The sequence below is a fragment of the Clavelina lepadiformis genome, chromosome 6 (assembly GCF_947623445.1).
Source record: "Clavelina lepadiformis chromosome 6, kaClaLepa1.1, whole genome shotgun sequence".
Classification (NCBI taxonomy): domain Eukaryota; kingdom Metazoa; phylum Chordata; class Ascidiacea; order Aplousobranchia; family Clavelinidae; genus Clavelina; species Clavelina lepadiformis.
In genome coordinates this window covers 20,024,383-20,048,567 of record NC_135245.1, presented here as the reverse complement: position 1 = coordinate 20,048,567, position 24,185 = coordinate 20,024,383, and the positions used below count along the sequence as shown (strand labels likewise).

The 24,185-nt window shown below is 40.0% G+C and overlaps 1 protein-coding gene across 1 annotated transcript; it reads right to left on the bottom strand.

Annotated features, from left to right (window-relative positions):
• Window positions 1-497: 497 nt before the first annotated feature.
• On the bottom strand, window positions 498-22,649 carry LOC143461975 (IgGFc-binding protein-like). The gene is made up of 65 exons (XM_076959945.1): window positions 22,412-22,649; window positions 22,062-22,179; window positions 21,784-21,968; window positions 21,013-21,158; window positions 20,813-20,920; window positions 20,568-20,739; window positions 20,292-20,385; window positions 19,861-20,002; window positions 19,625-19,754; window positions 19,039-19,232; window positions 18,781-18,925; window positions 18,277-18,530; window positions 18,036-18,188; window positions 17,778-17,947; window positions 17,571-17,706; window positions 17,253-17,416; window positions 16,803-16,924; window positions 16,389-16,448; window positions 15,995-16,248; window positions 15,754-15,906; window positions 15,501-15,670; window positions 15,291-15,426; window positions 14,071-14,234; window positions 13,715-13,836; window positions 13,356-13,631; window positions 12,949-13,202; window positions 12,708-12,860; window positions 12,452-12,621; window positions 12,216-12,351; window positions 11,741-11,904; window positions 11,535-11,656; window positions 11,140-11,451; window positions 10,734-10,987; window positions 10,493-10,645; window positions 10,237-10,406; window positions 10,027-10,162; window positions 9,728-9,891; window positions 9,287-9,408; window positions 8,796-9,203; window positions 8,417-8,670; window positions 8,176-8,328; window positions 7,920-8,089; window positions 7,684-7,819; window positions 7,209-7,372; window positions 7,003-7,124; window positions 6,632-6,919; window positions 6,226-6,479; window positions 5,985-6,137; window positions 5,729-5,898; window positions 5,519-5,654; window positions 5,220-5,383; window positions 4,779-4,900; window positions 4,024-4,695; window positions 3,645-3,898; window positions 3,404-3,556; window positions 3,148-3,317; window positions 2,912-3,047; window positions 2,437-2,600; window positions 2,231-2,352; window positions 1,943-2,077; window positions 1,651-1,827; window positions 1,393-1,581; window positions 1,074-1,192; window positions 853-969; window positions 498-725 (listed from the first exon to the last, which is right to left on the bottom strand). Exons 1-65 carry the CDS (start codon window positions 22,464-22,466, stop codon window positions 585-587), a joined length of 11,376 nt encoding a protein of 3,791 aa, XP_076816060.1. The 5' UTR covers window positions 22,467-22,649; the 3' UTR covers window positions 498-584.
• Window positions 22,650-24,185: the final 1,536 nt, after the last annotated feature.

The following is a 24,185-nucleotide window of genomic DNA, read 5'->3' as shown; positions in this document are numbered from 1 at the left end:
AGTTGTGACATCGGGCAATTATATCCAGCAAATTTTTTTTCACCGGTTATTTGCTTTGATCTGAATTTCATTAGCTTTGCACGATTTATGTCAAAGCAATTTTTTAAAACTTATGAAATTATTCTTTTTTTTGGGAGATATTTAAACTTCAGTTGAAGGAAGTAAGCATGAGTCCAATCACTTCGCTGCATTTGTTACTGTGATTCTCAATATTTTGAAGAGAATTAACAACCAACCTTCCTTTCCGTAAATTTCTGTTTGTCTGTGGTTTTACTCGTTTACGGAATCTAACCGTAAAATCGTTGTAACGGTGTCAGTTGTTGTTTGATCGCAGCCTGGTCCATGTCTAAGCCACGATTCGAAATTTTATATCAACTTAAAAACTTTTGTTTGCAACTAAATCCCAGCACTAAAGCTGATTGTGTTAAAAAAAGATGTTTTTGAAGCTCAACTGTGGATTAATCTGCAAGACGTCTTCTCTGTACAGCTGCTATCAATCAACATAACAATTCAAGTTTTTAATCAAACAAAGAAGTTATGACCATTTTTATAATCGACATAAGCACTAAAAACTTTCCCGTCATTTATACGCCCGCTGATTGGTGGAGAGACCGAAGGAAGAATCCTTTATACTGATGTTCGTTGTCGGAAGTGAAGTATACAGTCACGGAGTTGCTAGTCGATATGTAGTCGTGAGGTAGGTCATTTCCGCAATATCTTTTGCTCTGAGATGAGAACAAGAAGTTACGTAGGAGGTCAATGCGGCAAAACCAAGATGACTGAAGGATGAAAGATAAAAGTCTTGTGAAGCAGGAAACGGGATATAAAAACTCAATTATTAAAAATGATCACCATCTTGTCTCCATCTTTGATTTGCAGCCAGTCGCGCTCACATTTGTCTCCTGGCTGGAGGATCGGACTTCCTGTCGATCCTTCTAGCTCAAACGTGACAAATTTCAACTTGATGACCTGAAATACAAAGAAAAAGTCAAGATACAGCGGCCGGGGCGACACTAAAAATATGTTTTCGATCGTGATGAAACAAGTCCCAGTAACGATAAAATCGAACCGACCATTCCAACGGGGGCGGTGAATGTCCTGCAAGTTGACCGACACTTGTTGTACAAATTCCCCGCTCGGTTTGAACGGAACAATCCGGTCCTTGCTTTATGTTCAAAGAAACATGGAGCTTCTGGAACGGGCAAGATAAAAAGTAGGTTAAAAACCAGACAAGTATCGTCAAGAAGGTTGTTGTGGATTTACAAAATAATAAGTTCTTCGTTTTTATTTCGCGAATCTTCATCCATTAAACCACCAACTCACGAGCAATGAACTGAACTCATGATCAACTGAAAATTCATGCAAAAACGCTGATAAGAGTTTAATAAACACCTTCGCATGAAGAGTCGTCAATACGTCTTCGCGCGACAAGCTTTCCGTTCGCCTTACAAGTCGCGATACGAGATGAAATTCTACCTATCCTGGTTCCAACCGCGCATCGAATACAGATTCTTTCATCTTCAGCGTAGAGCGGTTTGTCGGGAAGGAACTGTCCTTTGTGGATCGATGGCTTCAAACAACCTGTGATTGATGAGTCAATTTGAGGTTTGAAAAACGACCTCCCCTGCCATTGAAATCATATGCACCTACCTGCACACACGGGAGTTTCTGGGTTGCTCCAGACGCTTCCGGGAAGGCACTCGTTAGATGACGGTATGGGGTTGTTTTCACCTCCCATGCAGCTGTAAATGATGACGTCACCAACTCGATACAGGTCCTTAACTGGTCGGTAGGAGACGCTCTTATGGGTCGGAGGGGGATGACAATCTGGTAAAGAAACCAAAGGGTTAACTTCTGCAATGTGAGTAGAGATTGAAGATGACGACTGAGTCTGTAGGATATTGAGGGAATTATGCAAGGAGAGAACAAGGAGATAACTCACATCTCCCGCAAGATAATCTGGACGTCGACGATGATGAAGAACAACCGAACAAGACTTCGCTCTTCTTCCCAACTTCCACACACTGATACAAGACCGAGTCCACTTTCGGTTCTTTCCTACCACGTCGACGACAATCTAAAATAAATCGCCATTAAACTTTGCGAATAATCTAATGAACACAAAGGTCGAAATTGTGTCATACCATCAAGTAAATACGATCAAATTGTACGTAAATGAATGGACAACTTAATATAGTAAACCACAGATACAATAAACACATCTTTTCACCTTTGCTGACGTAGGCTCCATCAACAACACTTCCACATTCACTGACTGGGATGCAGCGGTTGCAATCTTTGATGAAACCTTCGTTGCAAACACAATCTTCTACTGTTCCAGGGATTGGGCAACTACATAAAATATATATGTCAAAGTAAATGTTAACAATAAACAATATCCGCTTTCAATATAAAACATTCCACTCTCTAACTTACTTTACTGAAGCTGAAGGATTGGCGCAACTGTCAGGACAGGGGGAGGCACATCCTTGGTAATGGCTGTTAGCTGGACATTTTAAGATCGGCCTGCCAAGGTCTTGTCTCCAGTTGCATGTGTTGGCGCCTTTTTCTTGACAATCTTTGACCAAACTTTCGATCGCCTTCAAACGTAGAGAACAAAGTCGAACAAACAAAATTCAAAACCCATTTTGAAAGTTACTAATGCAATTACAGTAAGTGCAGAGTTATGTAATTTGCGAATAATAATCAATCGTAATTGGTAAATACAACAAAATCACTTCATAAAAGTGAAAATAATAACAAAAACAGTCAATTACCTAACCAAAACGGGCACTTCAAAAATCGAAAAAAAAAAAATTTTGAAACAATTCTTAAAGCCATGGTTAAGATTTGAGAGTGATAGTATAAACAATAAGGTCGGTAACTAGTGTTCATTGTGGCAAACGCAAACCTGTGTAATAACTTCCTCGTTTCCATCAGTAGCACAAGCATCAAACAAACAAGATTCTTTGTAAGTGTAAAAATCAACAACATCTTTGCATGAAACGTCCAATCGCTCCATGGACCCGCAGAATTCCGGTCGATTCCTGAACGAAAACAAATTAAATCAAGAATAAATTATTTAAACAAAAAAAGTCGTTCAATTATAAGATAATTAAACTAAGTTAAACAATTAGTTACTCTCACCATTTCTCTCTATCCTCGGGAGAGCAAACAATCGGATCTGGAGTTTCATCTCCGCAATCTCCAACCTGGTGACTATCACCAAACTCATTCACATCATCTGTTGTGGTTCCATCAGATTTCTCAAGATCATCACTTTCGTCATCGTTGTAATTGCCGCATAAACCGTTGATCTAAATTCAAATTATAACAAAAGAATTATTGAAGATTGCAGCAAGAAAACTGATGAGATAAAAATAACACTTGAGATGATCATTACCATTTCTTTGTAGGTGCTTGGCAATCTCACAATTATTCGGTTTCCGTTGAAATCAACTGTGAGACCGAATTTTGTTGTAAGGACCATCCCATTCCCGGATGGAGCAAGATTGAAGTTGTCTGATTCATAACCTTGAACTTCTTTTCCATTTAACTGAATTTTTTATTTAAAACAATCTATTATTCACAAATTCACATAAATTCATGACAGCAAAGTAACAATTTGCTTCTAAATTACTCACTGTTGCGTAACCGTCCTTTCCAATGAATATTACGTCACCACTTCCAAGCGTGATTGTGACGTTGCTCAAATAGGACACCCTGGTGTGTCCTCGTCTGTGTTCGTTTGCAGTTTCAATAGAAAAGTATCTCGAATCAGTCGGTTCAAGGGAGTTTGTTGTCGCAAAATTATAGACACAACTTCCCATGAAGTCGTACTTTCTACCATCGGGTGTGATATAGTGGGGATCGCCATAAGCGCGGCAAACACCGACACCTAAAAGTAAACACAAAGTGTGTTAAAAACGGTAGAATTTCTCAGATACTGTACGAAGAAAGGATAAAATCAATAGGAAATTGTGCAAACACAGTAAGAAAGTTTCCAACAAAATTCATTCTTACTTGGAGGTTGAGGAGGTGGGTCAGTTGGTGGATCAGTTGGTGGGTCAGTTGGCGGGTCAGTTGGTGGATCAGTTGGTGGCTCAGTTGGTGGTTCAGTTGGTGGGTCAGTTGGTGGATCAGTTGGTGGATCAGTGGGTGGTTCAGTTGGTGGGTCTGTTGGTGGGTCTGTTGGCGGGTCAGTTGGTGGGTCAGTTGGTGGGACAGTTGGTGGGTCAGTTGGTGGGTCAGTTGGTGGGTCTGTTGGTGGATCAGTGGGTGGTTCAGTTGGTGGGTCTGTTGGTGGGTCTGTTGGTGGGTCAGTTGGTGGGTCAGTTGGTGGAACAGTTGGTGGATCAGTTGGTGGGTCAGTTGGCGGGTCAGTTGGTGGATCAGTTGGTGGCTCAGTTGGTGGTTCAGTTGGTGGGTCAGTTGGTGGATCAGTTGGTGGATCAGTGGGTGGTTCAGTTGGTGGGTCTGTTGGTGGGTCTGTTGGCGGGTCAGTTGGTGGGTCAGTTGGTGGGACAGTTGGTGGGTCAGTTGGTGGGTCAGTTGGTGGGTCTGTTGGTGGGTTAGTTGGTGGATCAGTTGGTGGTTCAGTTGGTGGTTCAGTTGGTGGATCAGTTGGTGGGTCAGTTGGTGGTTCAGTTGGCGGTTCTGTGGGTGGCATAATTGTAGCATCGCCAAATGTGCAATCTGAAAAAAATGTAAATTTAAACAAACAGTTAAAACCAAGTTACTTTTAATTTTTCAAAAACATCCTTCAAAAAATCTCTCACCGTTGCTGACGTAGGCTCCATTGACAACACTTCCACATTCACTGGCTGGGATGCAGCGGTTGCAATCTTTGATGAAACCTTCGTTGCAAACACAATCTTCTACTGTTCCAGGGATCGGGCAACTGAAACATTTCAAATAAACAAGATGACGAATATGGAAACGCATTCAATGCTGCTACAATATAGCTGCCTGATAATGATGTTCTGAATGAATGCTTAGTTTAGCTTTGGCTGTACCCGTTTACAGTTACAGCAAACAGTACATTAACATAAATTTGAAATCTTGTAACACTTCTAATGAAATGATGATTGAAATAAAAGTTGTTTTAAGGATTAATCCAGCGGTAACTAATTGGCATACTTTAACAGAAAGTTTACGCATATTTGAGTTTCAAAATTATAAAATACCAATACTCTAGCAGATAAATGAATACGACCCACCTTGTTGAAGCTGAAGGTTTGGCGCAACTGTTAGGACAGGGGGAGGCACATCCTTGGTAATGGCTGTTAGCTGGACACTCCAAGCTCGGCCTGCCAAGATCTTGTCTCCAGTTGCACAATTGTCGGCCTTTTTCTTGGCATTCAGCAACAAAACCAAGCATCGCCTGCAAAAGTAAAACTCATCTTGTAAACATTATAAAAGGTTTCTTTAATATATGTTTAATACAGAAATGAATGAAACAAACGAATTCAGGAAACTAACGCAAGTGAAAATGATACAAAACTAATCGAAAACTTACTTGTGTTATAACTTCCTCGTTTCCGTCAGTAGCACAAGCATCGAACAAACAAGATTCTTTGTAAAGATCAAAATCAACCAAATCTCCACAATTGTATCGATATCTTTCCATGGCCCCGCAGAATTCCGGTCGATTCCTGAAGTAAAACCAGTTTACTAACAAAGCAACTAATTTACGAGACCTTAACAACATGAATTTAGCTGCTCCTACCATTTCTCTCTATCCTCAGGAGAGCAAACAATCGGATCTGGAGTTTCATCTCCGCAATCTCCAACCTGGTGACTATCACCAAACTCATTCACATCATCTGTTGTGGTTCCATCAGATTTCTCAAGATCATCACTTTCGTCATCGTTGTAATTGCCGCATAAACCGTTGATCTAAATTCAAATTATAACAAAAGAATTATTGAAGATTGTAGCAAGAAAACTGATGAGATAAAAATAACACTTGAGATGATCATTACCATTTCTTTGTAGGTGCTTGGCAATCTCACAATTATTCGGTTTCCGTTGAAATCAACTGTGAGACCGAATTTTGTTGTAAGGACCATCCCATTGCCGGATGGAGCAAGATTGAAGTTGTCTGATTCATAACCTTGAACTTCTTTTCCATTTAACTGAATTTTTTATTAAAAACAATAAATCAATCACAAATTGTGATAATTTCATGAAAGCAAAGAAACAATTTGCTTCTAAAGAACTCACGGTTGCGTAACCGTCCTTTCCAATGAATATTACGTCACCACTTCCAAGCGTGATTGTGACGTTGCTCAAATAGGACACCCTGGTGTGTCCTCGTCTGTGTTCGTTTGCAGTTTCAATAGAAAAATATCTCGAATCAGTCGGTTCAAGGGAGTTTGTTGTCGCAAAATTATAGACACAACTTCCCATGAAGTCGTACTTTCTACCATCGGGTGTGATATAGTGGGGATCGCCATAAGCGCGGCAAACACCGACACCTAAAAGTAAACACAAAGTGTGTTAAAACGGTAGAATTTCTCAGATATTTTAGAATGGGTAGAAGGTCTCAGATACTGTACGAAGAAAGGATAAAATCAATAAGAAAATGTGCAAACACAATAAGAAACTTTTCAACAAAATTCATTCCTACTTGGAGGTTGAGGAGGTGGATCAGTTGGTGGGTCAGTTGGCGGTTCAGTTGGTGGATCAGTTGGTGGATCAGTTGGTGGGTCTGTTGGCGGGTCAGTTGGAGGATCAGTTGGTGGATCAGTTGGTGGGTCAGTTGGTGGGTCAGTTGGTGGGTCTGTTGGTGGGTCAGTTGGTGGTTCAGTTGGTGGATCAGTTGGTGGATCAGTTGGTGGGTCAGTTGGTGGGTCTGTTGGTGGGTCAGTTGGGGGTTCTGTGGGTGGCATAATTGTAGCATCGCCAAATGTGCAATCTGAAAAAAATGTAAATTTAAAACATACAGTTAAACCAAGTTACTTTTAATTTGACAAAAACATTCTTCAAAAACTCTCTCACCGTTGCTGACGTAGGCTCCATTGACAACACTTCCACATTCACTGGCTGGGATGCAGCGGTTGCAATCTTTGATGAAACCTTCGTTGCAAACACAATCTTCTATTGTTCCAGGGATTTGGCAACTACATAAAATAAACATGTCAAAGTAAATGTTAACAATAAACAATATCCGCTTTCAATATAAAACATTCCACTCTCTAACTCACTTTACTGAAGCTGAAGGATTGGCGCAACTGTCAGGACAGGGGGAGGCACATCCTTGGTAATGACTGTTAGCTGGACATTTTAAGATCGGCCTGCCAAGGTCTTGTCTCCAGTTGCAGGTGTTGGCACCTTTTTCTTGACAATCTTTTACCAAACTTTCGATCGCCTTCAAACGTATAGAAGAAAGTCGAGCAAACAAAATACAAAACCCCTATTTGAAAGTTACTTATGCAATTACAGTAAGTGCAGAGTTAAGTAATTTGCAAATAATAATCAATCGCAATCGGTAAATACAACAAAATCACTTCATAAAAGTGCAAATAGTTACAAAAACACCCAATTACCTATCCACAACTGGCACTTCAAAAATCAAAGAAAAATAATGTTGAAACAATTCTTAAAGCCATGGTTAAGCTTTGAGAGTGATAATATAAACAATAAGGTCGGTAACTAGTTTTCATTGTGGCAAGCGCAAACCTGTGTAATAACTTCCTCGTTTCCATCAGTAGCACAAGCATCGAACAAACAAGATTCTTTGTAAAGATCAAAATCAACAACATCTTTGCATGAAACGTCCAATCGCTCCATGGACCCGCAGAATTCCGGTCGATTCCTGAACGAAAACAAATTAAATCAAGAATAAATTATTTAAACAAAAAAAGTCGTTCAATTATAAGATAATTAAACTAAGTTAAACAATTAGTTACTCTCACCATTTCTCTCTATCCTCGGGAGAGCAAACAATCGGATCTGGAGTTTCATCTCCGCAATCTCCAACCTGGTGACTATCACCAAACTCATTCACATCATCTGTTGTGGTTCCATCAGATTTCTCAAGATCATCACTTTCGTCATCGTTGTAATTGCCGCATAAACCGTTGATCTAAATTCAAATTATAACAAAAGAATTATTGAAGATTGCAGCAAGAAAACTGATGAGATAAAAATAACACTTGAGATGATCATTACCATTTCTTTGTAGGTGCTTGGCAATCTCACAATTATTCGGTTTCCGTTGAAATCAACTGTGAGACCGAATTTTGTTGTAAGGACCATCCCATTGCCGGATGGAGCAAGATTGAAGTTGTCTGATTCATAACCTTGAACTTCTTTTCCATTTAACTGAATTTTTTATTTAAAACAATCTATTATTCACAAATTATGATAATTTCATGAAAGCAAAGTAAAAATTTGCTTCTAAATTACTCACTGTTGCGTAACCGTCCTTTCCAATGAATATTACGTCACCACTTCCAAGCGTGATTATGACGTTGCTCAAATAGGACACCCTGGTGTGTCCTCGTCTGTGTTCGTTTGCAGTTTCAATAGAAAAGTATCTCGAATCAGTCGGTTCAAGGGAGTTGGTTGTCGCAAAATTATAGACACAACTTCCCATGAAGTCGTACTTTCTACCATCGGGTGTGATATAGTGGGGATCGCCATAAGCGCGGCAAACACCGACACCTAAAAGTAAACACAAAGTGTGTTAAAAACGGTAGAATTTCTCAGATACTGTACGAAGAGAGGATAAAATCAATAGGAAATTGTGCAAACACAGTAAGAAAGTTTCCAACAAAATTCATTCTTACTTGGAGGTTGAGGAGGTGGGTCAGTTGGTGGATCAGTTGGTGGGTCAGTTGGCGGGTCAGTTGGTGGATCAGTTGGTGGCTCAGTTGGTGGTTCAGTTGGTGGGTCAGTTGGTGGATCAGTTGGTGGATCAGTTGGTGGTTCAGTTGGTGGGTCAGTTGGTGGGTCTGTTGGCGGGTCAGTTGGTGGGTCAGTTGGTGGGTCAGTTGGGGGATCAGTTGGTGGATCAGTTGGTGGGACAGTTGGTGGGTCAGTTGGTGGGTCAGTTGGTGGGTCTGTTGGTGGGTTAGTTGGTGGATCAGTTGGTGGTTCAGTTGGGGGTTCAGTTGGTGGATCAGTTGGTGGGTCAGTTGGTGGTTCAGTTGGCGGTTCTGTGGGTGGCATAATTGTAGCATCGCCAAATGTGCAATCTGAAAAAAATGTAAATTTAAACAAACAGTTAAAACCAAGTTACTTTTAATTTTACAAAAACATTCTTCAAAAAATCTCTCACCGTTGCTGACGTAGGCTCCATTGACAACACTTCCACATTCACTGGCTGGGATGCAGCGGTTGCAATCTTTGATGAAACCTTCGTTGCAAACACAATCTTCTACTGTTCCAGGGATCGGGCAACTGAAACATTTCAAATAAACAAGATGACGAATATGGAAACGCATTCAATGCTGCTACAATATAGCTGCTTGATAATGATGTTCTGAATGAATGCTTAGTTTAGCTTTGGCTGTACCCGTTTACAGTTACAGCAAACAGTACATTAACATAAATTTGAAATCTTGTAACACTTCTAATGAAATGATGATTGAAATAAAAGTTGTTTTAAGGATTAATCCAGCGGTAACTAATTGGCATACTTTAACAGAAAGTTTACGCATATTTGAGTTTCAAAATTATAAAATACCAGTACTCTAGCAGATAAATGAATACGACCCACCTTGTTGAAGCTGAAGGTTTGGCGCAACTGTTAGGACAGGGGGAGGCACATCCTTGGTAATGGCTGTTAGCTGGACACTCCAAGCTCGGCCTGCCAAGATTTTGTCTCCAGTTGCACAATTGTCGGCCTTTTTCTTGGCATTCAGCAACAAAACCAAGCATCGCCTGCAAAAGTAAAACTCATCTTGTAAACATTATAAAAGGTTTCTTTAATATATGTTTAATACAGAAATGAATGAAACAAACGAATTCAGGAAACTAACGCAAGTGAAAATGATACAAAACTAATCGAAAACTTACTTGTGTTATAACTTCCTCGTTTCCGTCAGTAGCACAAGCATCGAACAAACAAGATTCTTTGTAAAGATCAAAATCAACCAAATCTCCACAATTGTATCGATATCTTTCCATGGCCCCGCAGAATTCCGGTCGATTCCTGAAGTAAAACCAGTTTACTAACAAAGCAACTAATTTACGAGACCTTAACAACATGAATTTAGCTGCTCCTACCATTTCTCTCTATCCTCAGGAGAGCAAACAATCGGATCTGGAGTTTCATCTCCGCAATCTCCAGCCTGGTGACTATCACCAAACTCATTCACATCATTTGTTGTGGTTCCATCAGATTTCTCAAGATCATCACTTTCGTCATCGTTGTAATTGCCGCATAAACCGTTGATCTAAATTCAAATTATAACAAAAGAATTATTGAAGATTGTAGCAAGAAAACTGATGAGATAAAAATAACACTTGAGATGATCATTACCATTTCTTTGTAGGTGCTTGGCAATCTCACAATTATTCGGTTTCCGTTGAAATCAACTGTGAGACCGAATTTTGTTGTAAGGACCATCCCATTGCCGGATGGAGCAAGATTGAAGTTGTCTGATTCATAACCTTGAACTTCTTTTCCATTTAACTGAATTTTTTATTAAAAACAATAAATCAATCACAAATTGTGATAATTTCATGAAAGCAAAGAAACAATTTGCTTCTAAAGAACTCACTGTTGCGTAACCGTCCTTTCCAATGAATATTACGTCACCACTTCCAAGCGTGATTGTGACGTTGCTCAAATAGGACACCCTGGTGTGTCCTCGTCTGTGTTCGTTTGCAGTTTCAATAGAAAAATATCTCGGATCAGTCGGTTCAAGGGAGTTTGTTGTCGCAAAATTATAGACACAACTTCCCATGAAGTCGTACTTTCTACCATCGGGTGTGATATAGTGGGGATCGCCATAAGCGCGGCAAACACCGACACCTAAAAGTAAACACAAAGTGTGTTAAAACGGTAGAATTTCTCAGATATTTTAGAATGGGTAGAATGTCTCAGATACTGTACGAAGAAAGGATAAAATCAATAAGAAATTGTGCAAACACAATAAGAAACTTTTCAACAAAATTCATTCCTACTTGGAGGTTGAGGAGGTGGATCAGTTGGTGGGTCAGTTGGCGGGTCAGTTGGTGGATCAGTTGGTGGATCAGTTGGTGGGTCTGTTGGCGGGTCAGTTGGTGGGTCAGTTGGTGGGTCAGTTGGGGGATCAGTTGGTGGATCAGTTGGTGGGTCAGTTGGTGGGTCAGTTGGTGTGTCTGTTGGTGGGTCTGTTGGTGGTTCAGTTGGTGGATCAGTTGGTGGATCAGTTGGTGGGTCAGTTGGTGGGTCTGTTGGTGGGTCAGTTGGGGGTTCTGTGGGTGGCATAATTGTAGCATCGACAAATGTGCAGTCTGAAAAAAATGTAAATTTAAAACATACAGTTAAACCAAGTTACTTTTAATTTGACAAAAACATTCTTCAAAAACTCTCTCACCGTTGCTGACGTAGGCTCCATTGACAACACTTCCACATTCACTGGCTGGGATGCAGCGGTTGCAATCTTTGATGAAACCTTCGTTGCAAACACAATCTTCTATTGTTCCAGGGATTTGGCAACTACATAAAATAAACATGTCAAAGTAAATGTTAACAATAAACAATATCCGCTTTCAAAATAACACATTCCACTCTCTAACTTACTTTACTGAAGCTGAAGGATTGGCGCAACTGTCAGGACAGGGGGAGGCACATCCTTGGTAATGGCTGTTAGCTGGACATTTTAAGGTCGGCCTGCCAAGGTCTTGTCTCCAGTTGCAGGTGTTGGCGCCTTTTTCTTGACAATCTTTTACCAAACTTTCGATCGCCTTCAAACGTATAGAAGAAAGTCGACCAAACAAAATACAAAACCCCAATTTGAAGGTTACTTATGCAATTACAGTAAGTGCAGAGTTAAGTAATTTGCAAATAATAATCAATCGCAATCGGTAAATACAACAAAATCACTTCATAAAAGTGCAAATAGTTACAAAAACACCCAATTACCTATCCACAACTGGCACTTCAAAAATCAAAGAAAAATAATGTTGAAACAATTCTTAAAGCCATGGTTAAGCTTTGAGAGTGATAATATAAACAATAAGGTCGGTAACTAGTTTTCATTGTGGCAAACGCAAACCTGTGTAATAACTTCCTCGTTTCCATCAGTAGCACAAGCATCGAACAAACAAGATTCTTTGTAAAGATCAAAATCAACAACATCTTTGCATGAAACGTCCAATCGCTCCATGGACCCGCAGAATTCCGGTCGATTCCTGAACGAAAACAAATTAAATCAAGAATAAATTATTTAAACATAAAAAGTTGTTCAATTATAAGATAATTAAACCAAGTTAAACAATTAGTTACTCTCACCATTTCTCTCTATCCTCGGGAGAGCAAGCAATTGGATCTGGAGTTTCATCTCCGCAATCTCCAACCTGGTGACTATCACCAAACTCATTCACATCATCTGTTGTGGTTCCATCAGATTTCTCAAGATCATCACTTTCGTCATCGTTGTAATTGCCGCATAAACCGTTGATCTAAATTCAAATTATAACAAAAGAATTATTGAAGATTGTAGCAAGAAAACTAATGAGATAAAAATAACACTTGAGATGATCATTACCATTTCTTTGTAGGTGCTTGGCAATCTCACAATTATTCGGTTTCCGTTGAAATCAACTGTGAGACCGAATTTTGTTGTAAGGACCATCCCATTGCCGGATGGAGCAAGATTGAAGTTGTCTGATTCATAACCTTGAACTTCTTTTCCATTTAACTGAATTTTTTATTTAAAACAATCTATTATTCACAAATTCACATAAATTCATGAAAGCAAAGTAACAATTTGCTTCTAAATTACTCACTGTTGCGTAACCGTCCTTTCCAATGAATATTACGTCACCACTTCCAAGCGTGATTGTGACGTTGCTCAAATAGGACACCCTGGTGTGTCCTCGTCTGTGTTCGTTTGCAGTTTCAATAGAAAAGTATCTCGAATCAGTCGGCTCAAGGGAGTTTGTTGTCGCAAAATTATAGACACAACTTCCCATGAAGTCGTACTTTCTACCATCGGGTGTGATATAGTGGGGATCGCCATAAGCGCGGCAAACACCGACACCTAAAAGTAAACACAAAGTGTGTTAAAAACGGTAGAATTTCTCAGATATTTTAGAATGGGTAGAAGGTCTCAGATACTGTACGAAGAAAGGATAAAATCAATAAGAAATCGTGCAAACACAATAAGAAATTTTTCAACAAAATTCATTCCTACTTGGAGGTTGAGGAGGTGGATCAGTTGGTGGATCAGTTGGTGAGTCAGTTGGTGGGTCAGTTGGTGGATCAGTTGGTGGGTCAGTTGGGGGAGCAGTTGGTGGGTCAGTTGGTGGGTCAGTTGGTGGGTCAGTTGGTGGGTCAGTTGGTGGGTCAGTTGGTGGGTCAGTTGGTGGTTCAGTTGGTGGTTCTGTGGGTGGGTCAGTTGGTGGGTCAGTTGGTGGTTCAGTTGGTGGTTCTGTGGGTGGCATAATTGTAGCATCGCCAAATGTGCAATCTGAAAAAAATGTAAATTTAAACAAACAGTTAAAACCAAGTTACTTTTAATTGGACAAAAACATTCTTCAAAAAATCTCTCACCATTGCTGACGTAGGCTCCATTGACAACACTTCCACATTCACTGGCTGGGATGCAGCGGTTGCAATCTTTGATGAAACCTTCGTTGCAAACACAATCTTCAACTGTTCCAGGGATAGGACAACTAAACAAAAAACGAAACCATGCCACAATTATTACTTGGAAAATAAAATATAAAAACAAATGCACAGTTCTAGGTACCGGTATGTGGTGAATGGAAACGTGTTTAAAGTCTTATTAAGACTTTTTTATCGTTTTTCTCATCAATTCTAAACCATTAGGGCCAACATTAGTTATTTCTAGACCATTACCATATTACCTTTACATGTAATCATATTTTGTTTTAAAATTATTTTACTTTGTTGAAGCTGAAGGATTGGCGCAACTGTTAGGACAGGGGGAGGCACATCCTTGGTATCGGCTGTTAGCTGGACATTCCAAGCTCGACCTGCCAAGGTCTTGTCTCCAATTGCACAAATGTCTCTCCATTTCTTGGCAGACATCAATGAAACTTTTTATAGCCTGTCAACAGAAGAATTGTTTGTTTTGAAAAATTTAACACATAATTGTCATATTCAATCAAATTGCAATCAATAATACTTCTGAATGCAAGTTCAGTTTCAAGCAAAAAGAAAACCGCCGTCATTAAGACGAAACAAAATTTTTCAACATTACTGTGGCGGAACATTGAAGTCATTATTTCTAGCAAGTTCACTGTTATTGAGCATCGCTCATTCACTTCCAAGAAGCCCACTGCACTTTAGCAGACAAGCTTGCTCTTCCCAACTTCTTGCTTCCCAATTATGCCCCTTTATGTTGCAGCTACACACCTTTCAGATCAACATTGTCATAAACAGTGCCTTGTGTGCTGCAACTGGATATCTACACCCCATGCAATTGGATATTTTTCTGAACCTTTCGCGCATTCAAAATCCTTCGCTTCGTCGCGACGGAGCCACTCATTCACTGCATAGCACATGCCAACGGAAGGGGCTACTCCGTCAGTTCCACTCAAAGTTGTTGCTTCAGCAAACAAACGACGACTGATGACGAAGTATCAAAACAATCTTTCGTCTCTACCGCACCATTAACTGTTCGAATAAGCTCAATGCTCAGGCATTGGTGCGCGTCGTCTTGGTCGTCGCGATGAACGGAGTGAGCAGCGGCAGCACAACCCCGCCAGACTTTGCACCCTCACCCCCGATGGACTTAACACCGAACTTGTGTCGCCCAAGACGGCCACGGGGCGGTAAAATCAACCGGCGTCGGGCGTTCCCACTAAATTCTGTACAAATGGTGAATGGCACACTTTGCGGGGTGTGAGTTTGCTCTGTCTTCCACATCTTCCAAGACAGGCGCGGCTTGCGAATTTTGAATGACTGCACGATTCAGTGGCAGCTCGACTCATTCCTCGATATCTGGTGCGGGTGGCCGGATAATTACATTTGGTTCATACGAGGAGGCAACAAACCGTGCGTTTTGTGACTTGTCAGACCATATCAAATTATGTCATTCGCATAAATAACAACTGAAATGTTGGATGAAGTTTAACAAATACATTTAAAAAATTTTAATTACCTCTGTAATAACTTCTTCGTTTCCATCAGTAGCACAAGCATCGAATATACAAGATTCTTTGTAAAGATCAAAGTCGACCAAATCTCCACAATTGTGTCGATATCTTTCCATGGCCCCGCAGAATTCTGGTCGATTCCTGAATTAAAACAAACTTACTGAGTACGCAACAACATTACGTGAGCTTAACAACATGAATTTAGCTGCTCCTACCATTTCTCTCTATCCTCAGGAGAGCAAGCAATCGGATCTGGAGTTTCATCTCCGCAATCTCCAACCTGGTGACTATCACCAAAATCATTCACATCATCTGTTGTGGTTCCATCAGATTTCTCAAGATCATCACTTTCGTCATCGTTGTAATTGCCACATAAACCGTTGATCTAAATTTGTTAAATAGAAATAATTGAACGATTCCTAGAAAAACCAAAGAACCTAAAGATAAAAGAGTTGAAAGGATCATTACCATTTCTTTGTAGGTGCTTGGCAATCTCACAATTATTCGGTTTCCGTTGAAATCAACTGTGAGACCGAATTTTGTTGTGAGGACCATCCCATTCCCAGATGGAGCAAGATTGAAGTTGTCTGATTCATAACCTTGAACTTCTTTTCCATTTAACTGAATTTTTTATTAAAAACAACAAATCAATTACAAATTTACATCATTTCATGAACGCAAAGAAACAATTTGCTTCTAAAGAACTCACCGTTGCGTAACCGTCCTTTCCGATGAATATTACGTCACCACTTCCAAGCGTGATTGTGACGTTGCTCAAATAGGACACCCTGGTGTGTCCTCGTCTGTGTTCGTTTGCAGTTTCAATCGAAAAGTATCTCGGATCAGTCGGTTCAAGGGAATTTGTTGTCGCAAAGTTATAGACACAACTTCCCATGAAGTCGTACTTTCTACCATCGGGTGTGATGTAGTGGGGATCGCCATAAGCGCGGCAAACACCGACACCTAATGTACCGATTTAGAGAGTAACCCAGTGATATGACGTAAAGCAACATGAACTTCATTCGCAAGATATCTTGCTTTTAGGATTGTCATATGTTCATATGTACTTTTTAGGATTTGTCATATGTACATTAGATCTGTACCTTTGGGTTGAGTTGGTGGTTGAGTTGGTGGATCAGTTGGTGGTGTCTCCGTTACTGTTTCTGTAAATAATTTTAGAAATCATATTAACAAGATAATTTAGATAGATCTCTACCTCGTCGTTGGATGTGATTTTCGCCAAACTCTGTGTTAATAATATGAAGATAAATCCTTGAAAGTCTAATACAATGTCATGTAGTGACAAAGTGGTTTAACTATATTCCTAGTTTGGTTTGTGTTTTTAGCAATGTTTTTCTACTTTTGCGTTACTCCTATAACGTTGTCCGCTTCAACGTCGTCCAATAGTAACTGCATAATATTCAAGACATTGGTCGCATAATATTACGGTATATATTTTCTGAATCAGATCCGAAGATTAAGAGTCAGTAAAAGAAAGAAAACTTTTCCCAGATTACCTTTGACTGTTGTAGTTTCCTCGTCCTGTTTACCACAATCGCTTCTACGGACACATCGACCGCCTTTCTTGATGAATCCGACATCACAAACGCAATCTTCTACTGTTCCAGCAAGTGCACAACTGTTGTAGAAATAAACATCTCGTTACAATATGGCAGAAGAACTTGGGAAACAGCAGTAGGACCAGCAAACGTCAATTAGTTTGATACCTTTGGAAATTCGATACTTAAAAGCACATTACGTATCGATTAAACTTATTGATTTCAATTTTGTCACTCGGAGGCCAATTTCAAACCCAATAGGATCACAAGTTATGACAACCAGCATTTTACCATAAGCAAGTGATACGAACCATCGTGAAAACCTTGGTTTAGGAAATTTGTAAATACCACAACACAGCAAGTCTTTTCATATCACACATGCAAAGTAATTGCTCTTGTCCAACTTACTTTACTGAAGCTGAAGGATTGGTGCAACTGTCAGGACAGGGGGAGGCACATCCTTGGTAATGACTGTTAGCTGGACATTCCAAGCTCGACCTGCCAAGGTCTTGTCTCCAGTTGCAGGTGTTGGCGCCTTTTTCTTGACAATCTTTAACTACACTTTCGATGGCCTGAAAAAGCGGCAAAAACAATGATCAAAGATATTTAAAACCAAACTTCAAAGTCAGCAGCAACCACGTGGTTTCGGAGAATTTCCTTTATGTAATTTGTGATTAAACTTTTTGTTTGTCTTCAGTTGAAAACGCTGTTAAAAACGGTGAATACCTCTGTGATAACTTCCTCGTTTCCGTCAGTAGCACAAGCATCGAATACACATGATTCCTTATAAAGATCGAAATCAACAACATCTTTGCATGAAACGTCCAATCTCTCCATAGACCCGCAAAATTCTGGTCGATTCCTGAAGTGCAACAACTTTATTAAGGAAGCAGCAGCATTAGAATTTGACAACTTCAAACTAACTGTTCCCACCATTTCTCTCTATCCTCAGGAGAGCAAGCAATCGGATCTGGAGTTTCATCTCCGCAATCTCCAACCTGGTGACTATCACCAAACTCATTCACATCATCTGTTGTGGTTCCATCAGATTTCTCAAGATCATCACTTTCGTCATCGTTGTAATTGCCGCATAAACCGTTAATCTAAATATAATTTGTAAAATATAAATAACTGAACGATTCTAACAAAAACCAAATTTTATAAAGATAAAGTAGTTGAAAGGATCATTACCATTTCTTTGTAGGTGCTTGGCAATCTCACAATTATTCGGTTTCCGTTTGAATCAACTGTGAGACCGAATTTTGTTGTGAGGACCATCCCATTCCCGGATGGAGCAAGATTGAAGTTGTCTGATTCATAACCTTGAATTTCTTCTCCGTTTAACTGAATTTTTTATTAAAAACAACAAATCAATTACAAATTTACATCATTTCATGAAAGCAAAGAAACAATTTGCTTCTAAAGAACTCACCGTTGCGTAACCGTCCTTTCCGATGAATATTACGTCACCACTTCCAAGCGTGATTGTGACGTTGCTCAAATAGGACACCCTGGTGTGTCCTCGTCTGTGTTCGTTTGCAGTTTTAATAGAAAAGTATCTCGGATCAGTCGGTTCAAGGGAATTTGTTGTCGCAAAATTATAGACACAACTTCCCATGAAGTCGTACTTTCTACCATCGGGTGTGATATAGTGGGGATCGCCATAAGCGCGGCAAACAGCAAAACCTATTGTGCAGTTACATTAGAAACACGTACAATGCACATGGAATACATTTGCGGCATTGTATAAGAACAATCCCATAGGTAGGTGAAATAGCATTGTGCTGGTTACACACAGGAGTAAATACTGTAAATGAGAAAAATGTTGCGTAAAAACAAGCCCAGTTAACCAAAAAATGCTTTATTGTGAACCAGATTAAAATGTATAGAGTTTATTGTGTATAGAGCAAGAATACGTGAGGAATTGATCTCTTACTCTCAGGGACACAGGAAGTTCTTCCTTTCTTGTCCTTTCCGCATTTCTCTCCTTTTCCACATTCTCCCTTCTCACAATTAACCTCCCCGGACCGGCAGGAGCAAGTCTCCGAACACGAAGCATCAGAGGAAAATATTTCACCATCCTTTAAAGATTAACTCTCAATAGCGCATGCATTTCACAAATAGTTGACACAAGCACCACAAGCGTTCATCCTACGCCTATCTTGTTATTCGCTGCCACGTAGAGGTTTCAAACCTGGTAATACTTTCCCATGAACTGGCATCCACACTGCTCCATCCTGACACAAGTGTCGCCAGAGAGTACGTATCCGTCATCGCATTGACATCCTTCGACGCATGGAAGGTCACATGACGTCTCTCGGTCGATACACGTCGCTGGGCACGCACTCATGCATGACGAGTAGCGGGAATTTCCCGTGCAAATCAAAGCTGTTTAACATCATGTTAGGTTATCATAGGACAGATCTCTTCCTGTTACAGCTGCTTTTTATGTGAGAAACGTCGTTTACTTTCCAAAAATTGCATTTAACTTCGCGCAGGTATTGTTAATAATGTTCAAAAGTGTTTGAGAACCTTAATCCCTTTAAAAAAGCGAGAACTTTGAACTACGTTAAAATCAGCGCGGTAATTATCAACCAATGTACATCTTAACATACAAGTAACCGTAGAGAAAATTAGAAGAATACTAAAAAACGTCTTAAAAAATAAAACACGTGAAAATACATTAAATAACGCAAAAATAAGCAATAGAGCGCCAGCAAAAAAGTAATAACAGTAACAAATCGTAATAAAGCACGATGAGTAACTGACGTATCACTTACGTATATTGGCGATATCTCTCCAGTTGCAAACATTGATCCCGCTTTCCCTGCATTCTTTTGCGTAGGCGGAAGCGGCATTCTCAACAGCTGAATGCCCGTCGTTGTAAGCGCACGCGTCAAACACACAAGCCTGTTGGTCGTGATTAATTTTAGAAGAATATTTAGCGACATGCTGTTAGGAAACCAATTTTGTCGCAGTTATTAACGGCCGCATTTTATCCCGCTACGGCACAAACCTCAAAATAAATGACAGGATCTACGAAGGATCGACATTGGGCGAAACAGTCTCGTGTGATCATGGAGCAGGATTCTTCGAAGCGAACGCGATCTTCCGGAGGACAAACTGGAAGAGGAGTCGAAGGGTCAAGAGGTTTACATCTGAAAGAGACAGTGTGTGATTGTAAAACATTTAATAGAGATTATGCAGTAAGTGTTTCAAACGACTTGGTACTTAGCATGTATTACTAAAGTTATTTCACAACCATACACCTGAGCGTCGTTTAAAAGCGCGACGAAAAGTTGTCTAAAAAGTCGACATATGTCCAAAACTAAGTTTTAGCATTGTCAGGTTAATCTTGTCGGAGTAAAGAATACGACGTTGAAACAGAAACCTTGAAAGCAAATGGTATGTGACCACATAACGACATTTTATGTTCTTTTCACTTACGGACTTTCCGTGTCTGTTTGATGAGAATTTGCGAACTCGATGGGGTTTTCCCGGACGTCATCATCAGGGTCTCCATTGTAATTTCCACATAAACCTGTTGGGAAAATTGTAGAGCAGCGTTTATCGACAATCATTAATGCCATTTCACAAAACATGTTAAAAAAACTGTAAAAAGATTTAAGCGATTTAAACGAGGAATCTGAATCTGAAACTGCGTAACACCATACACAAGCCTCAGAACTTGACACTGAAACTTAAAACATCAATTTATCAAACCTTCGACTTTTCCGGCATATCTTCTGTGAAGTCTCGCATCAATGTGAGCGTCTCCATCGTAGTTGACAACGAGACCATCCTTGGTGTTTAACGCAACGTACTTTCCAGCACGAGTGATGCTGAATCCAGATTCATCGTCAACGTAAGGGTAGGAGATAACAGCGCCATCCACCTAACGTCGAAGAAACAATTTCAGCAAAAATCGCTCAAACACAAGCCCGCGCGATGTTGCCAAAGAGCAATACCTTAACCACGGGTCCTTTGTTGAGTTCAATTATTTTGCCGTTAATTCTGGCGATCGCTTTCTTCAGCCACGACACCTCGTTGTTTTGACCTCGATGTTCGTTGTCTACCTAAGATTGATGATAACGGGGTCAGATAAGGACATTTGAGCAATTTAACTCACGACTGCAGATGAAAATACTCGGTGTTAGATTTCCTTTACCTCCAGAGTAAACGGCATTTGGTAAATGTCGCCTTCCGCTTTTATCAGGACGTAAGTGCAAACCCCCATGAAATCGTATCTCTTTCCATCAAAAGTCTTATAATGAGGATCTCCTATGCCCTGGCATTTACTTGTCTCTGGGAGATCTGAGCAAACAAATTTCCAAAATAAAAAACCAACTTTGGCTTAAAATGAGCATCTTTCACTTTCCACTTTGAAGTTGAAATACGCAGGGAGTTACACACTAAAGTGACGAAATAATCAATGACGTAACACTTATGTCTTATTGAGTAAGCTCATTTTAACTGGTTTTAATTGTCTTTGTATGATTTGTGCGTGTGTTTTAGCTTCATCACTTTTCACATTGTTCTTAACTTAAGAAGCATTCCTACGCTTAAGCTCTAACCAGGTAGCTTATATGAGCCTCGTTCATGTTAATCCAAGAGGGGACATCGGTTGTCGATTTCTGTTTCAAATAAAAGGTTTTACCCAAAACATCTTGTCTCTACCTGATATGTTCGGTGCGGCGGTTCACCGTTAAAGAAGAATCGGCCTGGCGGAAACGCACGCGATAAACGCGTTACACTTTGTATACTTTTGAATGCAATCTTTTAGAATGTACAGACGAAGCTCAAAAGAGTAAAACAAAATTCTAAGCGGCCATAACCAACAGCAAGCGACAATTTAGCCATAAGCGAGTTAACAAAGTCACTTGGTCCGTGTGGTGGACACATGAGCAGACGCATTTAGATAAAATGATATCTCACGTACTTGATGGAATGCAGTAGAAGGCGACCTCGATCGAATTAACTCCGGCAAAGCACGAGTCCGTGCCCAAGTCAACAGCACCCTGCAGCACGCATTGGTTCTTCCCATCACATCTCCTCTTTACTTTATCGTAGGCGCTCTCAAGCGAGCAATCCCGGGTTGGATCCTCCACCGGAGCAGAAGGACATCTGGAAGAGCAAGAGTGATTAGATAGCTCAGGAACCAGCGACGTTATCTTTAGAACTTAGGTGAAAGGCAATTGTAACGTCACAATGTCGTACCTGGGGTTGTCTTCAAGCTTATAGGCTCCGTCTTGTACTAAAATGTCTTGGCCTGTTGGACAACTGACCAATTGGTCCTCCCCAGTGCAGGTTCTCGAATACTGGAGTTCAAAAGAAACTGAAAATAATTTGAAAAATGTGAAATCATTTCTCTCAGTTGCTTGTAAATCTTGAAGAGTTGATAATAAAATTGTTTTAACGTTCCACAAATATTAATCCACGGACCTCACAAACGTACAAAAAAGTTTACACTCAAATAATAATAAACTCCAACTCTTAATAAGCGAGTCGTTGATAACGTCGACACAATGCCAATGCAACCGACAAATAAACAATAACTTTCTGCTTACTTCCAAGCCTGAGCAGTGAAGCCAGGACTAAAAAAGGAAGAAATTCTCGATTCATCTTTTCCCACTGACGCGCTCGTCTCGAGAGAAAGTCGCGTCAGATTGAAAATCAGTTTGTTCGACGCATCGGACGCTTTTTATAGCGGCTCGTCGCGACCCTTTCACGTTTTTCTAGTTTAGATCAAATTAAGTAGAACAGAAAGGAGAGAGGCTGCAATCTCACGACAACCAGGCCCGGAGCAGAGACACAGTTGAGGTTTAACCAACCACCAGATTTAGAGCTGATCGACATAAAACGTCAAATGATAGGTTGCGATCGTGTAAGCTGCAAGGAAGCTTGTTGTAAGCATCTTATCTTTGGTCTTACTTATAAAATCAAGCATTTTTATGAAGATACAAAATGTACGGTCACGCCGCTCCCATCATGAACACTGGCGTCAGTACATTTCCAAGAAACAGTCACAAAATGCCACCGAACCTGCCCGACAAGTTGATGCAAACGTGATCAAGTGTCCCAGACAAATTTGCAAGAATTTTTTTAATCTGGTCATAATCGGTGCCCGAAGCGCCGACATCGATTATCCCGGGATGCAGTTAAGCGGTTTGCAGTTTGCTGCATTTTAAATCCTTAAAAAAGTCTAAACTCTACCCCAGCGGAAACAACGAATCGCAGGGAAAAGAAGTTGAAATCATCTTAATTGTCTAAATACACATTAAAATACGACTTGTTATTGTTGTTATTGTTATCAATGACCTGACTATTTCCAACAATCTCCAGCAAAAATAGAAGCAAGTCCTAAACAACCGACTCTAGTAATAACTTTTAAGAAAAATTAAAACTTTTTAAACTAAATTATGATTAATTATTAATATAGATATGTACATATCGCACAACGAACAATGTTATTATGTCGGGGAAGTGATTTCAAGACATTTCAAACACAGATATTACTTCTATTAATAGCGAGTGGTGAAGGCTGTGTCAAGCACCACTTGGTCATAATAAGCATGACCTGAACTCAAGTCTGGCAGAAAGCGTTTTTGATCGATCTGTAAACCACTAAAGATATCTTCTTCACGGCAATTATCGTTCTTACAAGCTCGTCGAATGTTTTTCAAAATTAATTTAATTAATCGTGGACAAGTGTGGCACCTTGCATAAGCGCAAAGCAATTTCTGGTAAAAAAAACTGAAAAACGAAATTAGGTTTGACTGCAGGTGAAAAAATAACAGTGGCTGGCATGGATGTTCCAACCCTTGACCGTTGTATGATGTTTAAAGAAAATTTGGAAAAATTTAGGGTTAACAAATGACCACACAACAGATGTGAGATAAGTTCTAGAACATTTTTGCGAACTTAAATTGAGAAAAGATACAGCACGTGACCTAGAGATGCGTGTGTTGTGCTGCATTACCTGGTCGACGCGGTAACAACTACATTTATTGCGCTATTCTGGAAATGGGCGAAAATACAGAAATAAAGGTTTTTGCGACCACATCAACAAAAAATATTGAACATAGTGACAGATTTAAACAGAGCTTTCATCCCACCCTGCTCAATTAAAACTCCTGTAAACGAAGAATTAAAAATTACCGGGGCGATGTGTCAGGGGTTGGAAAATTTACGTCGTCACGCCGATTGCTATTCTTATTATTTCTAAAGTCACGTAACCGCATTTACGTCACACCAGTACTGGGTCGAATTTCACAAAAAAATTCGTCCAGTTTATAAGTTGTTATTACCTCATAAAACGCCGACTTTCGCCCAAACTCATAA

Coding starts and splice junctions, on each gene's coding strand:
- LOC143461975 (XM_076959945.1), bottom strand. CDS start 22,466: ATGAATCGAGAATTTCTTCCTTTTTTAGTCCTGGCTTCACTGCTCAGG. Junction 20,740..20,812: donor ACAAAGGACCCGTGGTTAAG/GTATTGCTCTTT, acceptor CTTCGACGTTAG/GTGGATGGCGCTGTTATCTC. Junction 17,417..17,570: donor ACGAGGAAGTTATCACAGAG/GTATTCACCGTT, acceptor CCGCTTTTTCAG/GCCATCGAAAGTGTAGTTAA.